The sequence below is a fragment of the Anolis sagrei genome, chromosome 4 (genome assembly GCF_037176765.1).
Source record: "Anolis sagrei isolate rAnoSag1 chromosome 4, rAnoSag1.mat, whole genome shotgun sequence".
Taxonomy (NCBI): Eukaryota; Metazoa; Chordata; class Lepidosauria; order Squamata; family Dactyloidae; genus Anolis; species Anolis sagrei.
In genome coordinates, this window is record NC_090024.1 from 182,946,510 (window position 1) to 182,965,921 (window position 19,412).

The 19,412-nt window shown below is 39.2% G+C and overlaps 2 protein-coding genes across 8 annotated transcripts in view; one reads left to right on the forward strand and one right to left on the reverse strand.

The window, feature by feature from the left end:
- The window catches only part of SZT2 (SZT2 subunit of KICSTOR complex), a 98,106-nt gene extending 96,804 nt beyond the window's left edge, over positions 1-1,302 (reverse strand). For all 7 annotated transcript variants that reach the window (XM_060773310.2, XM_067467935.1, XM_067467934.1 and 4 more), the window contains exon 1: positions 1,233-1,302. In XM_060773310.2, the coding sequence (XP_060629293.2) occupies positions 1,233-1,280 (48 nt within the window). In that variant the 5' untranslated portion in view covers positions 1,281-1,302. The remainder of the gene's footprint in view (positions 1-1,232) is intronic.
- On the forward strand, positions 1,246-16,824 carry MED8 (mediator complex subunit 8). Its single transcript, XM_060773312.2, has 7 exons — positions 1,246-1,383; positions 10,190-10,308; positions 11,200-11,344; positions 13,159-13,299; positions 13,987-14,068; positions 14,570-14,818; positions 16,239-16,824. The coding sequence occupies exons 1-7, from the start codon at positions 1,261-1,263 to the stop codon at positions 16,301-16,303; spliced, it is 924 nt and encodes a 307-aa protein (XP_060629295.1). The 5' UTR covers positions 1,246-1,260; the 3' UTR covers positions 16,304-16,824.
- The last annotated feature ends 2,588 nt before the right edge of the window (positions 16,825-19,412 follow it).

The window sequence follows — 19,412 nt, forward strand, 5'->3', positions numbered from 1 at the left end:
ACAGGATGATAACCCATCTAGGAGCCCCCGGTGGCGCAGTGGGTTAAACCCCTGTGCCAACAGGACTGAAGACTGACAGGTCACAGGTTCGAATCCGGGGAGAGGTGGATGAGCACCCTCTATCAGCTCCAGCTTTCCATGCGGGGACATGAGAGAAGCTTCCCACAAGGATGGCAAAACATCAAAACATCCAGGCGTCCCCTGGGCAACGTCCTTGCAGACGGCCAATTCTCTCATACCAGAAGTGACTTGCAGTTTCTCAAGTTGCTCCTGACACAACAAAAAACAAACAAACAAATAACCCATCTAGGCATCCCCTGGGCAATGTCTCTGCTGACAGCCAATTCTCTCACATCAGAAGCAACTTGCAGTTTCTCAAGTCGCTTCTGACATGATTTAAAAAAGAGCATGTTTTGGCAGAGAAGGCAAAGACCTTGTAAAACTACACCTCCCATGATTCCATAGCATTGAGCCCTGGCTGTTAGAAGTACGGTTAGAAGTACATTGTGTACGGTTGTTTTTTGTAATAATTGTGCATTGTAATTGCTTATTGGTAATTTATGGATAATGTGTTAAGTCAATTGTTATATGTTGTATGGAACCACTGCTGTTTCTACTGTTTCTACTGTTTGTGAACCGCTGTGAGTCGCCTTCAGGCTTGAGATACAGCGGTATATAAGCAAAGTAAATAAATAAATAAATAAATAAATAATACAAGTGTTGTCAAACTGCATTAAGTCTAGAGTGTGTGCACCCTTTCTTCTGGAGGATATTGGCTGTGGGATACTCAACCTGCCTTCAGGCGAGGCTCTGGAGTCCCACACTCTTGGCAAGGGCTCCCCTCTTTATTTTTCCACAAAGAGGAGACTCGTCTACTAAAGTTATCACACTCGAGCTGAAGGAGTAGGCAAAGAGTCTGCCTCCCGTTTGGAAATCCCGCGGTTGCCTCCTGCAGAATTCTGGGGCTCGTAGTTTAGGGAAGAGCCTCAGACAGAGAGACCCTGGCTCTCACTCAACTACAGGCCCCAGAATCCTGCAGGAGGCAGCCACAGGGTTTCAGGTGGGAGGCAGACTCTTTGCCCACTCTTTCAACCAGCTCGCCAGGACTGGGAACCACCCTTCACACACGTGTCTGGCTGCACGTGTGTATGCACACCCTGCAAGGCCTGCAAAGCTTCCCTGCCGCCTCCCACCCATTTCGCCCCGAGCGGCGGCAGGGCAAAGAAGAGTACCTCCGCGTCGGGTCTCTCTGAAGCCGCCATGGCTGGCGCCGCCCTCATCCGGGACCTTCGACCTCCTGAAGTCCCGACCCGGAAGAGGAAACAGCCCTGCAAAGGAACTCCCCCCAGGCGCGGGAGGGTTTATATCACCGTCGCCATGCAGGTGAGGCGGGAGCGGAGGCTGGGTTGAGGCTCTTAAGGGAGTGGGGTTGTGCCTGCGTGCATCCACATTGTAGAATTAATGCAGTTCGACACCACTTACAATGTAGTCCTGGGAGTTATAGTGTGTTCACACATCAGCACTCTTTGCCAGAGAGGTGTAAGGCTATGGAATTTGTTGGGAATTTTACCAAGTTTTTCGTCTTCTCTGCTGAAGACTGATGGTGTCTCACCAAACTGTCACTCCCATGACAGCTAAAGTGGACTCAAACTGCACTAATGCTACAGTGTAGGCGCACCCCCCTTTCTCTGATGGTTTAACTATTGGATAATCACAGGTCACATAACCGAATGGAGGATTTTGACCTTTTTTTCATATCAAGAATGATTTGAGAAACTACAAGTCGCTTCTGGTGTGAGAGAATTGGCCATCTGCAAGGATGTTGCTCGGGGACGCCTGGATGTTTTACCATCCTTGTGAGAGGCTTCTCTCATGTCCCCGCATGAAAAGGTGGGAGCTCACCCCTCTTCCTGGATTTGAACCGTCAACCTTTCGGTCAGCAGTCCTGCCAACATAAGGGTTTAACACACTGCACCACTGGGGGCTCTGATTATGACCAATTGGGAAAACCATAAGCTTTATATCTTTTAAGAAAAGACATTGTATCTATGTGTATTTATACTTTGCAATTCAGCTGCTAGACTGATTTCCAGGTGACTCTGAACTATTAGCAACAGAGAATATGCCAATACACAATATATATATTTAGCAGATCTTCAAAGGTGTTGTTTAGTGTTCAAAAGACATCTACTCCCATAAATATCTTGTTTCTATTCCATTCTCTCAGGAGACAAAAATCAAGTAGATTTCTTTAAAATAACATATTTGTTTTACTCACAACCTCATGTATTTAAATATACAGACATGTTTCTTGTTTGTTTAAACTAAAACATTTCAGTTTGTGTCTTTAACTTTCAGTCTTTATCAGTCACTTCAACACTATACAGCTCTGTACAACTCTCCTTTATAACGGTCAACTTCCAACTGTCATCTTCAATGGTCATTCCTCAACTGTCATCTTTTAACTGTGTTCCAAACAGTCCCTGATCTGGTCACATTGTCCACAGCCCCTCCCACAACCTCAAGGACATAGAGTTAGGAAAAAACTGCATACCAAAAACACATAATAATAATAATAATAATAATAATAATAACTACTCCTACTCCTACTACTAGGGAAGTGTTGGATGTGTGATCCAGCACAACAGAGTGATCTTGTTTGCTGTGTACTAATCTTTTTGTGTTTCAAATAATAATAATAATAATAATAATGAAACTGAAATCCAGTCAGAATCTTCAGGACTGACATCAGTATGGAGTTCAGCCTAGACAAATGTGCCGCAATGGCATTAAACAAAGGGAGAATTACTCACAGCAAGGGTATAGAGATGCCAAACGGACAGACTATAAAATGCAATCAGCCTGAAGCCTATAAATATCTGGGCATACTACAGTTGGACAATATCAAGCATGGGCATGTGAAAAATGTGGTCAGCAAAAAATACGTCCAAAGGGTCAGAAAAGTTTTGAAGAGCAAATTAAATGGTGGAAATACAATCAAGGCTATCAACACCTGGGCCATCCCCGTCATCAGATACACTGCTGGAATTGTGAACTGGACACACTCAAAGTTGGATGATCTAGACAGAAAAACAAGAAAACTGCTGACAGTCCACTACTCATTACACCCACGTAATGATGTCGACAGATTTTACCTGCCCAGAAAATCAGGAGGCAGAGGGCTTCTGCAAGTGAAACAAACAGCAGAAGAAGAGAAACATACACTGGCAGATTATGTGAAAGGCAATCAAGAACCAACATTGATGGAAGTCAATGGTAGAAAACTGCTTCAAGTGCAAAAGACAATGAGTGAATACCGCAAAAATACAAGGCAGAGCAGAAGGTAAAACTGGCAAAAGAAGGCTCTCCATGGACAGTTCCTGAGAAAAATTGAGAACCAAATTGACAAAGAAAAAACATGGATGTGGCTTACAAATGGAACTTTGAAAAAGGAGACAGAGGGCCTGATTCTTGCAGCCCAAGAATGGGCAATTAGAACAAATGCTATCAAAGCCAGACTGAAAAGTTGATGACAGACCCCAAGTGTAGACTGGCAGACGAAACAATAGATCACATCCTCAGCTGCTGCAAGAAGATTGCACAGACAGACTACAAGCAGAGGCATAATACCATTGCTCAGATGATTCATTGGAACTTGTGCCACAAATACCATCTGCCTGCAACAAAGAACTGGTGGGATCACAAGCCTGAAAAGCTTACAAAAAATAAACACATCAAACTACTCTGGGACTTCTAAATTCAGACTGACAGAGTTTTGGAGCACAATACTCCTGACCTCACAAATGTGTTTAAAAACCAATTATGGATCGTCGATGTTGCAATCCCAGGCGGCAGCAGGATTGAAGAGAAACAACTGGAAAAACTGACACGATATAAGGATTTAAAGATTGAACTGCAAATACTCTGGCACAAGCCAGTAAAAGTGGTCCCAGTGGTGATCGGCACACTGGGTGCAGTATCTAAAGACCTTGGTCGGCACTTGAACACAATCAGCGCTGACAAAATTACCATCTGTCAGCAGCAAAAGGCCACCCTACTCATATCTGCATGCATTATTTGCCGATACACCACACAGTAGTGGTAGTAGTAGTAAGATGCCTCAGATCCTGACTGATTTAGGAAGTAAAGGAGGGACAGCTCTGGTTAGTACTTGGATAGGAAAGTGCAAATGAATACTGGGTGCTGAGGGCTATATTTTCAGATGAAGTAATTGGCAGACCTCCCTGTGAGTATTCCTTACCGAAGAGAAGCAATATGAAATCAGGTCGCCATAGATGGACAGGCAACTTGAAAGCAATACAGACAAGAGGCTGGAGGACCATTTGTAGCAGCAGGTTGCCTCTATCAGCATAGCTTTGGTTGCACTTATTTTTATAACGTGTGTTTTTGTCATATATATATTAAAAGTATATCCTAACTTCATCAACTGGTACATATAAGGGAGGGCAATGATGTAAGTGCAGTAAAAACCAATGAAATACAGTAAAACTGATTGCCGTGAATGATATCACCTGTAATTTATTTATGTATTTACATCATTTCTACCCCGATGATGAAAATACAGAATCAAGGCAAGGCAAGTAAAACAAATCTTAAGATTCTGCCAACACTATGATTTTGCCATCAATAAAGTCAGTTTTTAAAGCCCTGTTAATTCCAGATTCAGCAGGTGTGCAAACCAGTTTTATAGGTCAAAAGGCATGCTCAAATAAAAAATGTGTTGTCCTCCCTACAAAAGGTCATTAAAGAAGGAGTTGGCTGGGACTCCTTTCGCAAAACATGGGAGGAGTCACTGTTAATTTTCATTGCCATGTTCCTTGCCAAATGCGTGTTAGATATTGGCAAGACAATGTGTGTATAGATGTGCATTTCCTTTTCACCTCTAGGATGAGTTCAGACATGATATGTTTTAAGACCCATTTATTTGTCTTTTTAGCAGTTGGTGGTATCTGTAGAGCTTTTCTCCAGCACCACATTTCAAATGAGTTGATTTTTTCCTATTGGTTTTTTTCATAATTGAGCTTTCATAATCATACACAGAAATATAATGGCATACTCAATACTAACTTTACTAGTCATGTGTCTTGACACTTCTGAATCTTGTCTAGCCCTTCTAAGGTCTACAATTCTTATGTCTTGAATGTATTCTCCGTTCTGATTAGTGACTAAATTCATGATGGAAAATTGCAAACTGTTTCAGTGTCTACAGTTATGTAAATCATCAGGAGCCTTTATTTTCTTCAGCAGTAAACCTGTCTTTGCATTTTCTCCTTTGACTTTCAGAAGTCATTGTACCAAATCTGCTCTATTCTGCTAGTCGGTTCATGCCATCTGCTTATCTTAAATTGTTTGTGTTCCTTTCCCCAATTTTCACATCTCACACCTCTGAGGGCCCTTTCACACAGCCATATAACCCGGAATATCAAGGCACTCCACTTTTTCTGCTTTGAACTGGAACATATGGCAGATAACCCAGTTCAAAGCAAATATTGTGGGATTTCCTGCCTTGATATTCTGGGTTATATGGCTTTGTGGAAGGGCCCTGAGCCTAATCCTGCTTTAGGTATGATACATTCAGTATACAAGTTCAATAGGTTATAGACTTGCTTGCCTATTTGGGAACTATTCTGTTTCTCTGTATTATGTCCAATCATCAGGACAATGAAATATTGGGGTATATCCATTCCTTTAAGAGCAATTTATAGTTTTTCATAATCTACATAACCAAAGGCTTTGCTGAAACCTATAAAGAACAGCTGGTTTTTTTTCTGAAAATCTTCGTTGCACTGCATTATACAATGTATTTTTTGCAGTATGATCCCTAATGCCTCTTTTTTTTCTTAACCTAGCTCATACATCTGATATTTCTCATTCCATGTTTGTTGTAGAATTTTGAGCATCACTTTCCTTGGATGAGAAATTAATGCAATGATCCTGTGGTTACTACAGGACCATTGGTGTCCCCTTTCTTCAGAATTGAAATGTGTAGAGCATTTCTCATTTTCTGGATATTGGTTTTGGTTTTTCATACTTTGCAGGTTTTAGTTAGAAATATCAATGTGGGTTCCTCCAGGAGAGGAATTTCAGCAGGGTGTGTGGAACCTGGGATGGGCTATTAACAGAGGATTGCTTGCAGATTCTCTGTGCTCATTTAGGCCCCATCTACACTGCCATACAAAATCCAGATTATCTGCTTTGAGTTGGATTATATGGCATTGTAGACTCATATAATCCAGTTCAAAGCAGATAGTGTGGATTATCTGCTTTGATCATCTGGATTATACGACAGTGTAGATCTGCAATTACAAGCATAAAATACGAGATGAAACAAAACTCACTTGACTCCAATGTTAAAAGCAGTCTAGCTTGCTTTTTTATATAGCCCAGTCTCATTTTTTTTCTTGAATGGACTGAGGCAAAAGACCTGTGCTTTTTAATGAAGAATTCTGGATGCTCCTGGGGACTTCCAGTAGTAGTTTGTCTTTCTCTTTGTGACCTTTTTATATGGCAAGAAAGGACACAGAGAGAACACAAACACAAGAGAGAGAGCCCTGAGAGGCACATGTAGCCTAATGCTGATATTCTCACCTTTAGTCAATAAATACAACTCAACCTTAAGTATAGAGAAGGTGGAAGTAAGATGGGTTTTCCTCCTTAGCCACACTGAAGCTATTTAATATGTAATATAAATCTGATAAGGTAATTCTTGCATAAACTCTGGCATTGAGTTCATATTGCTGTTTTGTTTCTAATTCTAGTAATTCCTAAACTTTCTTGCTTTTTCACTGCTGTAGATCTGATAGTTTCAATGATTTTTTCTGAGTAGATAAACTCCTTTGTGTATATATTATTAGGACTATTAAAAGATATTAAGGGAAAATGGGGGAAAAAGTGAGATGGGGGGACAATGTTTTTCTTTTCCTGAAGCTACATTTTTTCCACAATAATGTGGAAAAGGAGATTGTGGAACACAGTGGGACCTTGTTATCTACTGGGGCATTAGTTCCAGGATCCCTTTTGGATACCAAACTCTGTGAATGCCCGTCCCATTATAGACAGTGATGTAGTAAAATAGTGTCCCTTATTTAAAACTACCCCCCCCCCCCTGCCAAACGGAGGTGGCTTATCCGTGGTTCAATGTATTATATACCTTTATTCTTGTGTTTAAAAAAGGAACCATCCCTTTTGTGACTACAGTGGTGGACGGAAAGAGTTTAGCCCATCCCAGAAAAACCTAAAAGAAGCAGCAGCATACTTAAGTCTCTTCACTGTGGCACCACATCCGACCTTTTTAAGGAATGCCTGGGTGGTGAAATGGTGGTGGCATCCAGGGGCAGCAGTCCCCGGAGGTGGCATTGGCTTCTTTAAGGAATTATCCCTTCTTTAAGGAATTATCCTTGACTTATCCATGGGTCATATCAAAATCCTTAACTTTGGACCCAAAACCTGTCATCTACTTACATACATGAGTAGTTGTTATACATGAATATGTTGTAATTAAGTATTTCTATTTAGATTTTAGTATCTGTTTTTTATTATTTTGGTTTCAATTGTTTTATATTAATTGTCAGACACATTGAGTCCTTATAATGAGAGAAAGGTGGATAAAAATAAAGTAAATAAATAAATGAACTGAAATTCAACAGCAGCCTCACTAACCCCTCCCCTGATTTAAAATTTTGTTGGATTTCATAACTTCTCTTTTCGTTCTGGGGGTTGTTTTCCTCCACTTACTCTTCCTTCCTAATTTCTAGTTCATTAGATGACTTTTCTATATATGGGTTGTTTTGAACTTCAATAGTTTCTAGTCTATTCGTTATTCAAATTACTCTCTTCTAAGTCCAAGCTTCACCCCGTCATCACAGACTACTACAAACTCTAAGGGTGGAGTCCATCCTAGTTATTGTAATGCTGTTGTAATGTTCCTTATAATAAATGGTTAGATATGCTTAGCACCCATATTTTCCTGCTCTCTGTTATATGTGTGGAGAAAATGTTTGTCAACAGTTGTAAAGTGAAAGGCATTTGTGTAGTTTTTAATTATAGGCATGCTTTATAGGATACAATGTGATAATGAGGAATTTTATAGTGAGCTTCACAGCATGGTTGCTACAATCCAAAACTGCTTAAGATGGCAATTTTTAGCAGCAAAAAATGTGGAAGAGCTTGAAACTAGCTATGGTAGGATTGTTGTTGTGTGCCTTCAAGTTGTTTCCAACTGGTGGTTACCCTAAGGCAGTGGTTCTCAACCTGTGGGTCCCCAGATGTTTTGGCCTTCAACTCCCAGAAATCCTTACAGCTGATAAACTGGCTGGGATTTCTGGGAGTTGTAGGCCAAAACACCTGGGGACCCACAGGTTGAGAACCACTGCCTTAAGGCCACCTATCAGGCTTTTCCATAAGGTTGCTTCTGTCTCCCTCTGAGGCTGAGAGTGTGACTTTCCCAAGGTCAGCCAGTGGGCTTTCATTGCTGAGCAGAATTTGAACCCTGATCTTAATAATCCAGACTAGACTCCACAAAAAGAAATGCAAGAAAATAAATGTTTAAAAATGAGGTGATATAATGCATTGTGCCCATCTGTGTTTCACTGGGGAAGTGATTTGTCCAAATGGTCATTAGCAACCCAATGCCATGCGTAATTTGCATAGAGATTCCATTTGCACAACTTGCAGCATTAGAATGTAACCTGTATTTTGAAGCCATCCAACAAATAATTCGGTAGCAATATAATTATAATAATTATAATAAACTGTTGCTACAAAAATCTTGTGAAAGGTATTTAAAGCAGGACTGAAGAATGCTATTTTTTTAAAAAAAAAATTGCTGGAGTGAAGTCATTGTTGTGGCAGAGAGATTTCCCTGGTTTTATCAAATTCTGCAGTGTTGGAACAGTATATAATCTTTTATTTTAAGATTGTACATTGCTTCCATGTATTTCATGAATTTTAGTGTGTTTAACTCTTTAGATGTTTTGCTTTAATCCTTTGTGCTTAAAATATGTGGATATTGGCTCTGTGTGTGTGTGTGTGTGTGTACATGCTGGTTACTCTCATTAAATCCCTTAGTGGTTTGCCCGCAGTGTACTATAAAATCGAGAGAGATAGCTGTTACACTATAGACATAACAAATACTTCGCATTAGAATAGTAAATCAGAACAGTGTCATAAGTCACTATGAACCAGAAAAAGTCTCTGTAAGCAACCATGTTTTCAGAAGGAATGTGAAATTCATCACTTGGTCCTTGAGAAAGGTATATGCAACAAGACAAAGATAATCTCAGCTATGCCTTTTGGCAGTCATCCTGTCAGTTTTACACATTGGGCCCATATATTTAGATCACAATGTTCCTTTATGTGGTTTCCTTTGCATTCTCTCTCACTGATGGATTATTCATTCAGTGAGAATTCCTCTTTCAACATCACATGCCAACGGAAATGTGTCAACTGATTTCCCAACAAGCTTGATAGCTATATTCTGGTTGTTCTGATGAGATATCATTGCTATCTTACCTGAGGCAATCTTCTTGCATTGTTTGATTTGTAACGTATAGTGTATTATTCTGGTGTGTGATCATTTTATTGGATTGTCTATGTTACAAGAGTTTAAAAGGAAACAGCCAGCACACAAGATGCTGTGGCTGCTCAAATTCTCTTTCTGATACAACTGTTAAAAGTATAGAGAACCCCCAGTTCCACATTGGACCCAGGAAAAACAAAGGTTACTGTTCTAAAAGGGGAACAGATCAGAGATCGTTTCTGTCAATGTTTAGATATTCCTTCAGAATAACTACACCATATACTACCTTCCAAGAGAAGCATGTAAAATCTGGTCTTCACTATTCATGTGCCCCAAGGCTCATATGATCCTCTTTTCTGCACTTTTTGTTTTTATTTTTAAACTCAAAATGTTCACACCCTTTTTTTCATCATATTCCCCACTACTATTCAGTGTTTTAACCTTATGACAAGTTTTTCTGATAAGAATAAAAAGACCTTTTACTGGGTCTAAAACAGGCCAAAGGAGGGAAAAAAATAAGCACACCCTCCCCCCCCCCCCCCGATACACATATACACACTATGTTTAGATGTTTAGTATGAAACCCATTAAAGGGACTAATCACTGGGTTGAAGAACTAGTGTGTTAAAGTTTTGTTTTTGTTCTTTTTAGAGAGAAGAGAAGCAGCTAGAGCTGTCCCTAGAAGCTCTCATCAGTCAAGTGGCTGACCTGAAAAATTCCTTAGTCAATTTCATTTACAAGTTGGAGAATGAATATGACCGTCTTACCTGGTAAGAGAGTAGGATAAAGGTTATGGGACTAATCTTGCTTACTGAGGAAGCTGATGAAGACGTTGCACAATATATAGAAGCTTAAAGTTTTGGGTACTGTATATTCACACAGAATCTATACAAGTACACCCTGTATGTTTGGAAGATACGGACAAACACCAGAGTCTTCGATTTGATTTTGTGTCAAGATGACAACCAAAGGATGCACTTTTCTGCATTATTTAAAATGTAGAGGATGAAATTGTTATGCAGACAATTTAATGTTAAGGAGGATCTGGAACCTGTGTAACGTTTATTTGTTCTTTATTGTAAATACAGGAATGAACAAGAGCTGTTAGTTTGCTCAAGGTTCACTAATACTGGATTTATTTATTTATCGTGTCAGGGGCAACCAGACAACTGTATTACATTTCTAACAGAACAAAACATACAAACAGACAAAACACAAAATTTGCAAGCTTGGTAGTTGATTAAATGTCCTTTGACCAGTATCTGGCCACTTGGAGCGCCTCTGGTGTTGCCGCAAGAAGGTCCTCCATTGTGCATGTGGCAGGGCTCAGTTTGCATTACAGCAGGTGGTCTGTAGTTTGCTCTTCTTCGCACTGGATTAGTGATGTAGATTGAGAAAACATTCAAATCCCATGGAAGTTGGGCCTATGTGACCTGTTCTCCTCTGTAGTCATATCAACACCTCAAAAAGTTCGACATAGGGCATACTACTGACAAAAATATTCGGTATATTTAAAGATGTTTATGAATACAACTGCTGCGGAAAGGTTTGATTTCATTGATGGCTTTGTGTGCAAAACAATGCTTTTAATTTCCAACAGTCACACACAGGAATATTTTTTCTAAGAACCTCATGTCCTTTCATTTTTCCAATTGCTCCAGGCCTTCAGTACTAGACAACTTTGCTCTACTTTCTGGGCAACTAAACACCCTGAATAAAGTGCTGAAGCATGAGAAGACGCCACTGCTGCGCAATCAGGTCATAATTCCTTTAGTGCTTTCCCCAGACCGTGATGAGGAGCTCATGGTAAGAATCTGACTCATAACTTGTACTTTGCATGGCAAAATGAGAAATATATATTGGTAGTATAATCATGGATAAAGTGACATCTTGACCTATTAACAACTTTCATTGAAACAGGATGGGGGTACATCTCTCTGTGAAGGATGAAATATGGAATATTTGTGACATTAGGATTTTTTCACCCATTCTTGAGTTTCACAATACCCTTTTGTGCCATCAAAGTACTGCTCTACATATGTCATAAAATTAGATAGAACATTAGAATCATATTTGAAAGAAACCACAATAATCTGTCATGCAAGAATGTACAACTAAATCCATCCAATCTCTGTTAAAAGGCCTCCAAAGAGGTAGCATTCACTACTCTCCAAGGCAGTATATTCTGCTGTTTAACAGTCTCACCACTAGGTAGTTCTATCTAACATTTAGGTAGGATTTGGCAATTTGAACTCATTTATTCATGTGGAACAGTAGAAGACAAGCCTGCTCCATTTTCTTCATTTTAAGATGGCTATCATATCTGTCTTTGTTCTCTTCTTCTAAACACACCAGCTCCCTTTGCCTTTTTTGCATATGGATTAGTTTCTAAATCATCTACCATCTTGATTACCACACCTAGATACATTCCATTTTGTCAATGTCCTTCTTTGAAATATCAGAGTTGATAGGTCCCTGATGGTTGTAATGGTGATGATGATTTTTGTCCTGCTTCCCTCTTCAAACTTTATATTCAAAGCAGCTCACAATTGCATAAAAAGTAATGCAATTAATTAAAAACATAGAAAAAGTAAGTATTAGAATTGAATTAAAATTTAAAATTATACAAATTTTAAACAAATCAATTACATCACAGTATTTAAAAAAAAAAAGCTTTAAAAACCATTTAAAAACTAGTCCAGGGCAAGATTACATAGCATGGGTCTTTATATAACTAAGTGGCTATGGTGGTGATGACTGATAATAGATAATACCACCAGAGACTGCAGAAGTGGGAATCAGGGATTTTTAAATTCCCTTCCTGTTATAGCAAGGAGTAGATTGGGCTAGAGTCTTCCCTCACTGATAATTTAGTTTTATCTTCTTATACATTTTTAAAAATTTGGAAAAGCATTGAAAAATGATGTCCCTTATTAGCAGTCTAAAATGGTGCAGTTTCTGCCACTTCAGTGTATTTCATGTGGGGAGTCAAGTCAAAGAATACTTTAGAAAAACACTTTTCTAGTACTTGGTATGCTGAAAACTGCAAGAATGCATGTAACAACTTGACATACACATAGTCTAGCTTGCAGGTGCCTACTTTAGACATTTCTAGGTCATATCTTTGAACAGTGACTACTGTTCTCCAAAAGCTATCATTGTGCAAATCATGTCTTTATGTAGACACGGAGATCAAAGTATGATGTTATCCACGTACTATTTATTTATTCTGTTTACTAGTAGGGTTCACTCAGTATTGTTCTCAGAATGATTTCTAATTAAAATGCACAAACACAATATAATGAGGTATGTTCATGTGTGCATAATATTTGGTAGTACAGCCTGTGTCCTAGTCTTCTCTGTCCATAGATAGAGATGGATAGAACTTCAGATGGACTTAAGAAATAGGTGGATGAGAATAACTTCTTCATTGCTTAGCTTTACTATCACTGGGCAACTAAAATTCTACAACCCTGCAGGATTTGTGATGGCATTATGAAGTCAATTTCCAGTAATATTTCAGTCTCTGCAACCTACCTCAGGTCTATAAATCCAACCTTATATTATTTGACTGTTTTGCAAACTATGAGTTTTGAATACTAATAATCTGGATGTTTCAGCGTCAGACAGAGGGGCGAGTGCCAGTGTTCAGCCATGAGGTTGTACCTGATCATCTGCGAACCAAACCTGATCCTGAGGTGGAGGAACAAGAGAAGCAACTGAGCACAGATGCAGCTCGTATTGGTGCCGATGTGGCACAGGTAAGTGTTACCTGTTGTCTCGCAATTCTGAATGATGTTGTTTTGGTTAACTAAATTCACTAAATCTTTGTATAAACATCATCTTGCTTTACTTTTTACTTCTCTGTCCTCACCTTTATTCTCTGTATTAAGAATATGTGTGCTTAAATACTGCTGTTCTCATACATATTCTAGAAGAACATAGATTACTCCTAAATTATTTGTCAGAAGGTCATTTTAGAAGTAATTGGTGTAATTGTGGTGGGGCGTTAAAAATGCATAACCTAGATTTACAGATTTGCCACTGTTTTCTCTTCGTGGCTTTAAGAGTAACATAGGAACTGTTAAGGTTTGCAGCCACTGTGATAAGTACGTAACTGTTCCAGTGGGGATCACACCACTGCTGATCACAGCAGGTGCTTCCTGTTAAATGGGGATTAGGGGAATCAGGATGGGATTCACTGTGGAGCACCATGACCATAGTTTGCACACATATTGTTGGAATTCTCAACACCATTCCAGTCAGTGTTTTGATTTGATTGAGTAGTATAGGGTTAGGTAGGATTTACTTGGATAATGGATGTTTTTCTGGTTTAGAAATTTGGGATATAGACTTTGGAGAAATTTGCTTTGTGTGCAGTAAGACAAAATATGGAAAGTAACATACATTTTCTAATATATTTTACTGTACCAATCTTATGGTTGCAGAAACAAATCCAGAGCCTAAACAAAATGTGTTGTAACTTATTGGAGAAAATCAACAAGGAAGACCGAGAGTCTGAGAGTGGAGGTATTGTACTGGAGAAACAAGAGTGTTGTGATATGTGATCTAGAGTACTTTTTGCCCAAGATAATTTTATGTGACACAGAGTCTATAGATTATAAAATAGGTATACAAATCAAAGGGTTTCTGTGAGTTTTCTGAGCTGTATGGCCATGTTCCAGAAGCATTATCTCCAGATGTTTTGCCTGCATCTATGGCAAGGGTCCTCAGAGGTGGTGAGGTCTGTTGAAACTAGGAAAATGGGGTTTCCTTCAACAATACATACAAATCAAACTTTTAAGAAATATCAAATAGTTAAATCCTTGGATAATGAGGACCAGTTGTCAGGATGTACAGTTTAAGAAGCTCTGATTTATAGAGACTGACCCTAGAAACAGAGCATCAAGAACCAGGTTTAACAAGGAACCAAGTTTAACAAGGAATGATATGAATATGGTATCAGAACAAGGCTAAACACTCAGATACTTTGGTAAATGGTGTACTGTATGAATGTTTTTCCCCTTGCAGGAATACGGCAGAACAAGCAGACATTCAACCCTGCTGATACCAATGCCCTGGTTGCAGCTGTAGCCTTTGGGAAGGGGCTCTCAAATAGGCGGCCTCCAGGTGTTACTGGGCCTGTCCAATCTGGTCAGCCAGGTGCCAATAGTATTATAGCAGGTAGTTCTGCCATGCAGCAGGTACAAATGCCTGGAGCACAAGGCCAGACTCAACCCATGCTTGGAGGAGTACAGATGCCCCAAGGGGGGCAACCAGGTGAGTAAAAGTCTGATATGTTTGGGGGGGGGGGGAGGAATACAATGTAGAGGCTACTAATGGAATGAAAACAATATAGTTGCATAGAATTTTAACACTCTGCATAAGATCTATGGTATAGTATACATTTCCAACTATTCTGAGTCTTTGTTTAGTTTGCTCTCAATAAGCTACACCATATGTAGGAGGTTATACGACACCCTGTAAAAGGCTGAGCAAAATGTAGCCTGGAAGGAAATTATACTGACTGTTTTCTTCCTTCTCATTCATTCCAAAAAAGAAAGCAGTGCTCTGCCCTTCTATTTTCCAGCACTTTGTGATGCAGAAAAGTATTCTGGCAGTGATGGGAATCTTGGCTTACAGAATCATAGTTTGGTATTTGGTGCCAGTTATCAGCTGGAGTGACAATACTACCCTAAGTGGGTTCGGGGATCTAGTGTGGATCCTTGCCACCAAGAAATTGGCAACTATTCATTTACATATTTACATCAATTTCTGGAAGGTTATGAGCTCAAAACATGTTGCAATATCAGAGATCTATCTGTCTATCTAACAGCATTAAGGTTACTACTGGTGGTCTACTATATTGCCTGTAATTTCATGACTGTTACTGGAGAATTGCAAGAACTGCTTTTGTCTTGTCCTACCTATAAGAAACAGGCTACTCTTTAGGTAAAAGGGGCAGTGGTAGCACAGCGGGATAAACCACCATCTGCAGAAAATCTTGCTGACCAGAAGGTTGGCAGTTCAAAGCTGCGGGTCAGGGTCAGCTCCTGCTGTCAGTCCTAGCTTCTGCTTACCTAGCAGTTCGAAAACAGTAATGTGAGTAGATAAATAGGTACCATTTTGGCGGGGAAGTAAAAGGTGCCCTGAAGACATGTCAGCAACTTGATCAGGAAGGCGCCCACAGACAACAGGCTCCTCATCATGGAAAATGGAACAACAGTACCTCCCCATGGCCAGAGTTGAGCACAGACTCCAGATGCTGGAGATGAAAAAGAGGGAAGCCTTTGCTTCTGTCTATGTATTGTCTGTCCTTGTATAATGACATTGGATGTTTGCCATATATACGTATTCTGTAATCAGCTCTGAGTCCCCTCGGCGAGATAGAGCAGAATATAAATAAAGTATATTATTTATTTATTTATTCATTTGTTTAATTCATCGGGACGATTCTTACATTCTTATTATTTCTGCACAAGATGGACTTACACAAACTGAAAATGAAAGGAGAATTCAGATATGGAGAAATTAAAGCACTGAAAGAGTAGATCTATTTACTCTAGAAAATATGTGTGAGGGAGATGTCAATTCATGTATTAGAAAACAACTAGAAAGACTCTCCCTATATTTCCCTCCTGATATGTGAAGGTCTTTTTCTTTATTACATCACTAACCCCATCTCTTTTCCAATTTGCAGGAAAGATGCCCAGCGGCATAAAAACCAACATCAAATCTGCTTCAATGCATCCCTATCAAAGATGAGTAGGAAATATTCTGGCCTATTGCTGAACTTGCTTTCAGGGAAACTTCTTCGTTGCCGACAGTAAGATTCCTTGTACCCTCTGTGACCTCAGAGACATAATTTATTTAAATGGTTGTATTGACCATCCAGGACAAAAAAGTATACACAATATTCTTCATAGAGAGTGGCAGAGGAAGAACACTTCTTCACAGCTCATACTTTGAGACAAGCACATCAGCAAAGTAACAAAGCGATGAGTGTTAAGCAAGATCTTTACTCATTCCCCTTTATGTATATAAGCAAGCTGATCGTTCTGACAAGGTAATTTTGTTTGGAATTTGCATTAAACATTGAAGAAAAAGAATATGTACAATGTTTACTCCTGTGGGTTGTTTTTTCAAAAGTAAAAATAATGTGCTTTGCCTTATAAGATCCTTGTGTTTCTAGATTAATCATTGAAAGCTATTAGACTGTCTGCCTGACCTTTTTTATAGATTGAATGTTTTGCCACTGAAACAGGCTATTAAATGATTGTATATGATCTCTGTTTTGATCCAAAGTGTCATTACTAAAATAAATCTAAACTCAGAATGTCGTCCACTAGAAGGACAGACAGCATTAATGGCAGAGTAATGGAGGGAGCATACAGATGACATACACAAAGAAATCCCACTTTCATGTCAAGAAAATTTTTAAATCTTTACATAGTTTGCTTGATCTTTTCTAATGAAAAAGGACTTATTTGACCCTGAACACTGTTTCTGTAGCAGGCCCCAGTGGTGCAGTGGGTTAAACTGCTGAGCTACTGAACTTGCTAACCGAAAGGTTGCAGGTTCGATTCTGGGAAGCGGCATGAACTCCCGCTTTGAGCTCCCAGCTTCTGCCAGCCTAGCAATAGGTAGCTCACCGACAGGAAGGTAACGGCACTCCATGCAGTCATGCTGGCCACATGACCATGGAGGTGTCTATGGACAATGCCGACTCTTTGGCTTAGAAATGGAAATGAACCCCCAGAGCCAGACATGACTGGACTTAACGTCAAGGGAAAATCTTTACCTTACCTACTGTTTCTGTACATACAGTCTTTGTCCACAGTGGACTACATCCAATAGCTCTTTTTTATGAGGAGAAAGGGAATCAGATGTATGCAACAGGTTATGCTCTGCCCCTATGACACAACATACTGGTAAATAATTGATTTATTTTCCTTCTTAGTTTGTATATAATTCGTTCCTTAGCAAGTAAAAACATGCTCAAGTTAGGGGTGGCATCGTCACCATAGGTTGAAGATGACTTGAAGGCACACAACACCAGCTTTTCAGAATGTTTTGAAGTTGTCAGTAAGCATGCCCATAGGAATAACCCAGTAGATTAATACAGTTGATTTTCAAATATGAATGGTCCCTCATTGATGACTTCTAATTGGGAAAAATAGTTGGAATAAACCCTTTGGATATTTGCACACTGTGTTAAATAACTCTGAAATGATACAGTGAAGCTACACGTTTGTTTATCATTTCTCATATTGGGGACTGGGCTGGAGGAATGTGGGATAATGAGCAAGCCTTACTAAGAAAAGTGAATTTGCCTTTTGACAGTTTCTGGGAATAGTAGAAGAGGTTGAGATTAAGTTGATCTGGCTAGTTGCATGTTATACATTTAGTGTACGGAATCAGTACATAGATATGTATTAAAAAGATCTACTAGATTGATGTGGGATTACATGTCACATAACATGCATAAAATGGATGATGCATATCTTACACTTGAATTGAAAGGTGCTTCATTAAATTGTTTGTGGTTATTAAATTATGTACAGCAATTGCCTATAAACAGGGTCTATAAGATATCAATACTGAATACTCCAGTTAAATGTGAAAGTAATTTTTGTAGGCATATAGAAATTATTGAACAAGTATTGGATGGATATGTTGCCTGTTTTTTTTGGCAAGATGATTTATTCTTGTTTTTTATCTCAGTTACTTGCCTTGGGGTCCTTTGAGTTGAACAAAAAAGTTTAAACTTCAAATGAAACATTTGTTTTGGATTCAGGCTATAATGTTTTACAAGTATCACACCTAAAATAAATAATATATCATTTCATTTGTGGGTGGAAGTGAGGCTAATATATTCCCTTGTAATATATGTAATATTCTGTGTTGGTGGTTATTATCTTCCTTCACACATAGATGTTGGGATTCAGCCAAATCTGGACACTGCTCATAGTGCCATCTGTTTTTACTGTAGAATAGCAAAGTCTGCTATCTTATACTTTGCTTATTTCTTTAAAGAAGACTTAGAAGTGTTTACCTTACAGATATTTCTGAGAAACCATTATTCTCAGACAGCAGAAAAGGAGCCATCTGCATATGGGACAGCACCCACTGTCACCCAAGCCAACCCAGAGTAATGTAACTTATTTTTAATATTTTAGCCACTGAGTGAAGTTCCCTCTATTCTTTCTCTTGCCTTAGCTCAAATCAGAAGCCATTTGCTCCTCTTCAGTGCACCCCCTTTCTTTATATTTCCTTATCCTTGATTTTCTGCTGCTTTTGTTCCCTTTCTCTTTCAGAGTGTAATACCTTTGTCCGTTTTCTGAATTTTTTAAAAAAATGTGTACCCTTTATATTATCACTTCCCCATCCTCACTCTTAGAATCATAGTTTGAAGAGACTACATGGACCATCTAGTCCAACCCCCTGCCATGTAGGAAAAGCACAATCAAAGCACCCCCAACAGGTGGCCATCCAGCCTGTTTTTAAAAACCCACATTAAGTATGTTTGGTTAGATACTCTTCTTGGTAGGAAGTGGACAGAATAGCCTTTCTGGCAGAAGAAAGAAGGGGAAAACAATATTTGTGTTTACCTGGGCCCCGTTTCTGTAGGCTTGCATTCAGCTCTACTACTTTCTATATTGCTGTAAGAGTCAGGTGGTAAGGGTCTCAACCATCCTGGTAGGTTCCCATTAGCTTCAGGTGTCATTACTATTAGTGATAATTTACTATTCTGGAAAGAACCATGTTTTTCCCCCAAACAGACTCAGCCCATTCTCCACCCAGATCGGGTGTATTTAGCTACTTGCTACCCAAAAGGGATTTTTATTTGAAATTGCTAAGTACTACAATGCTT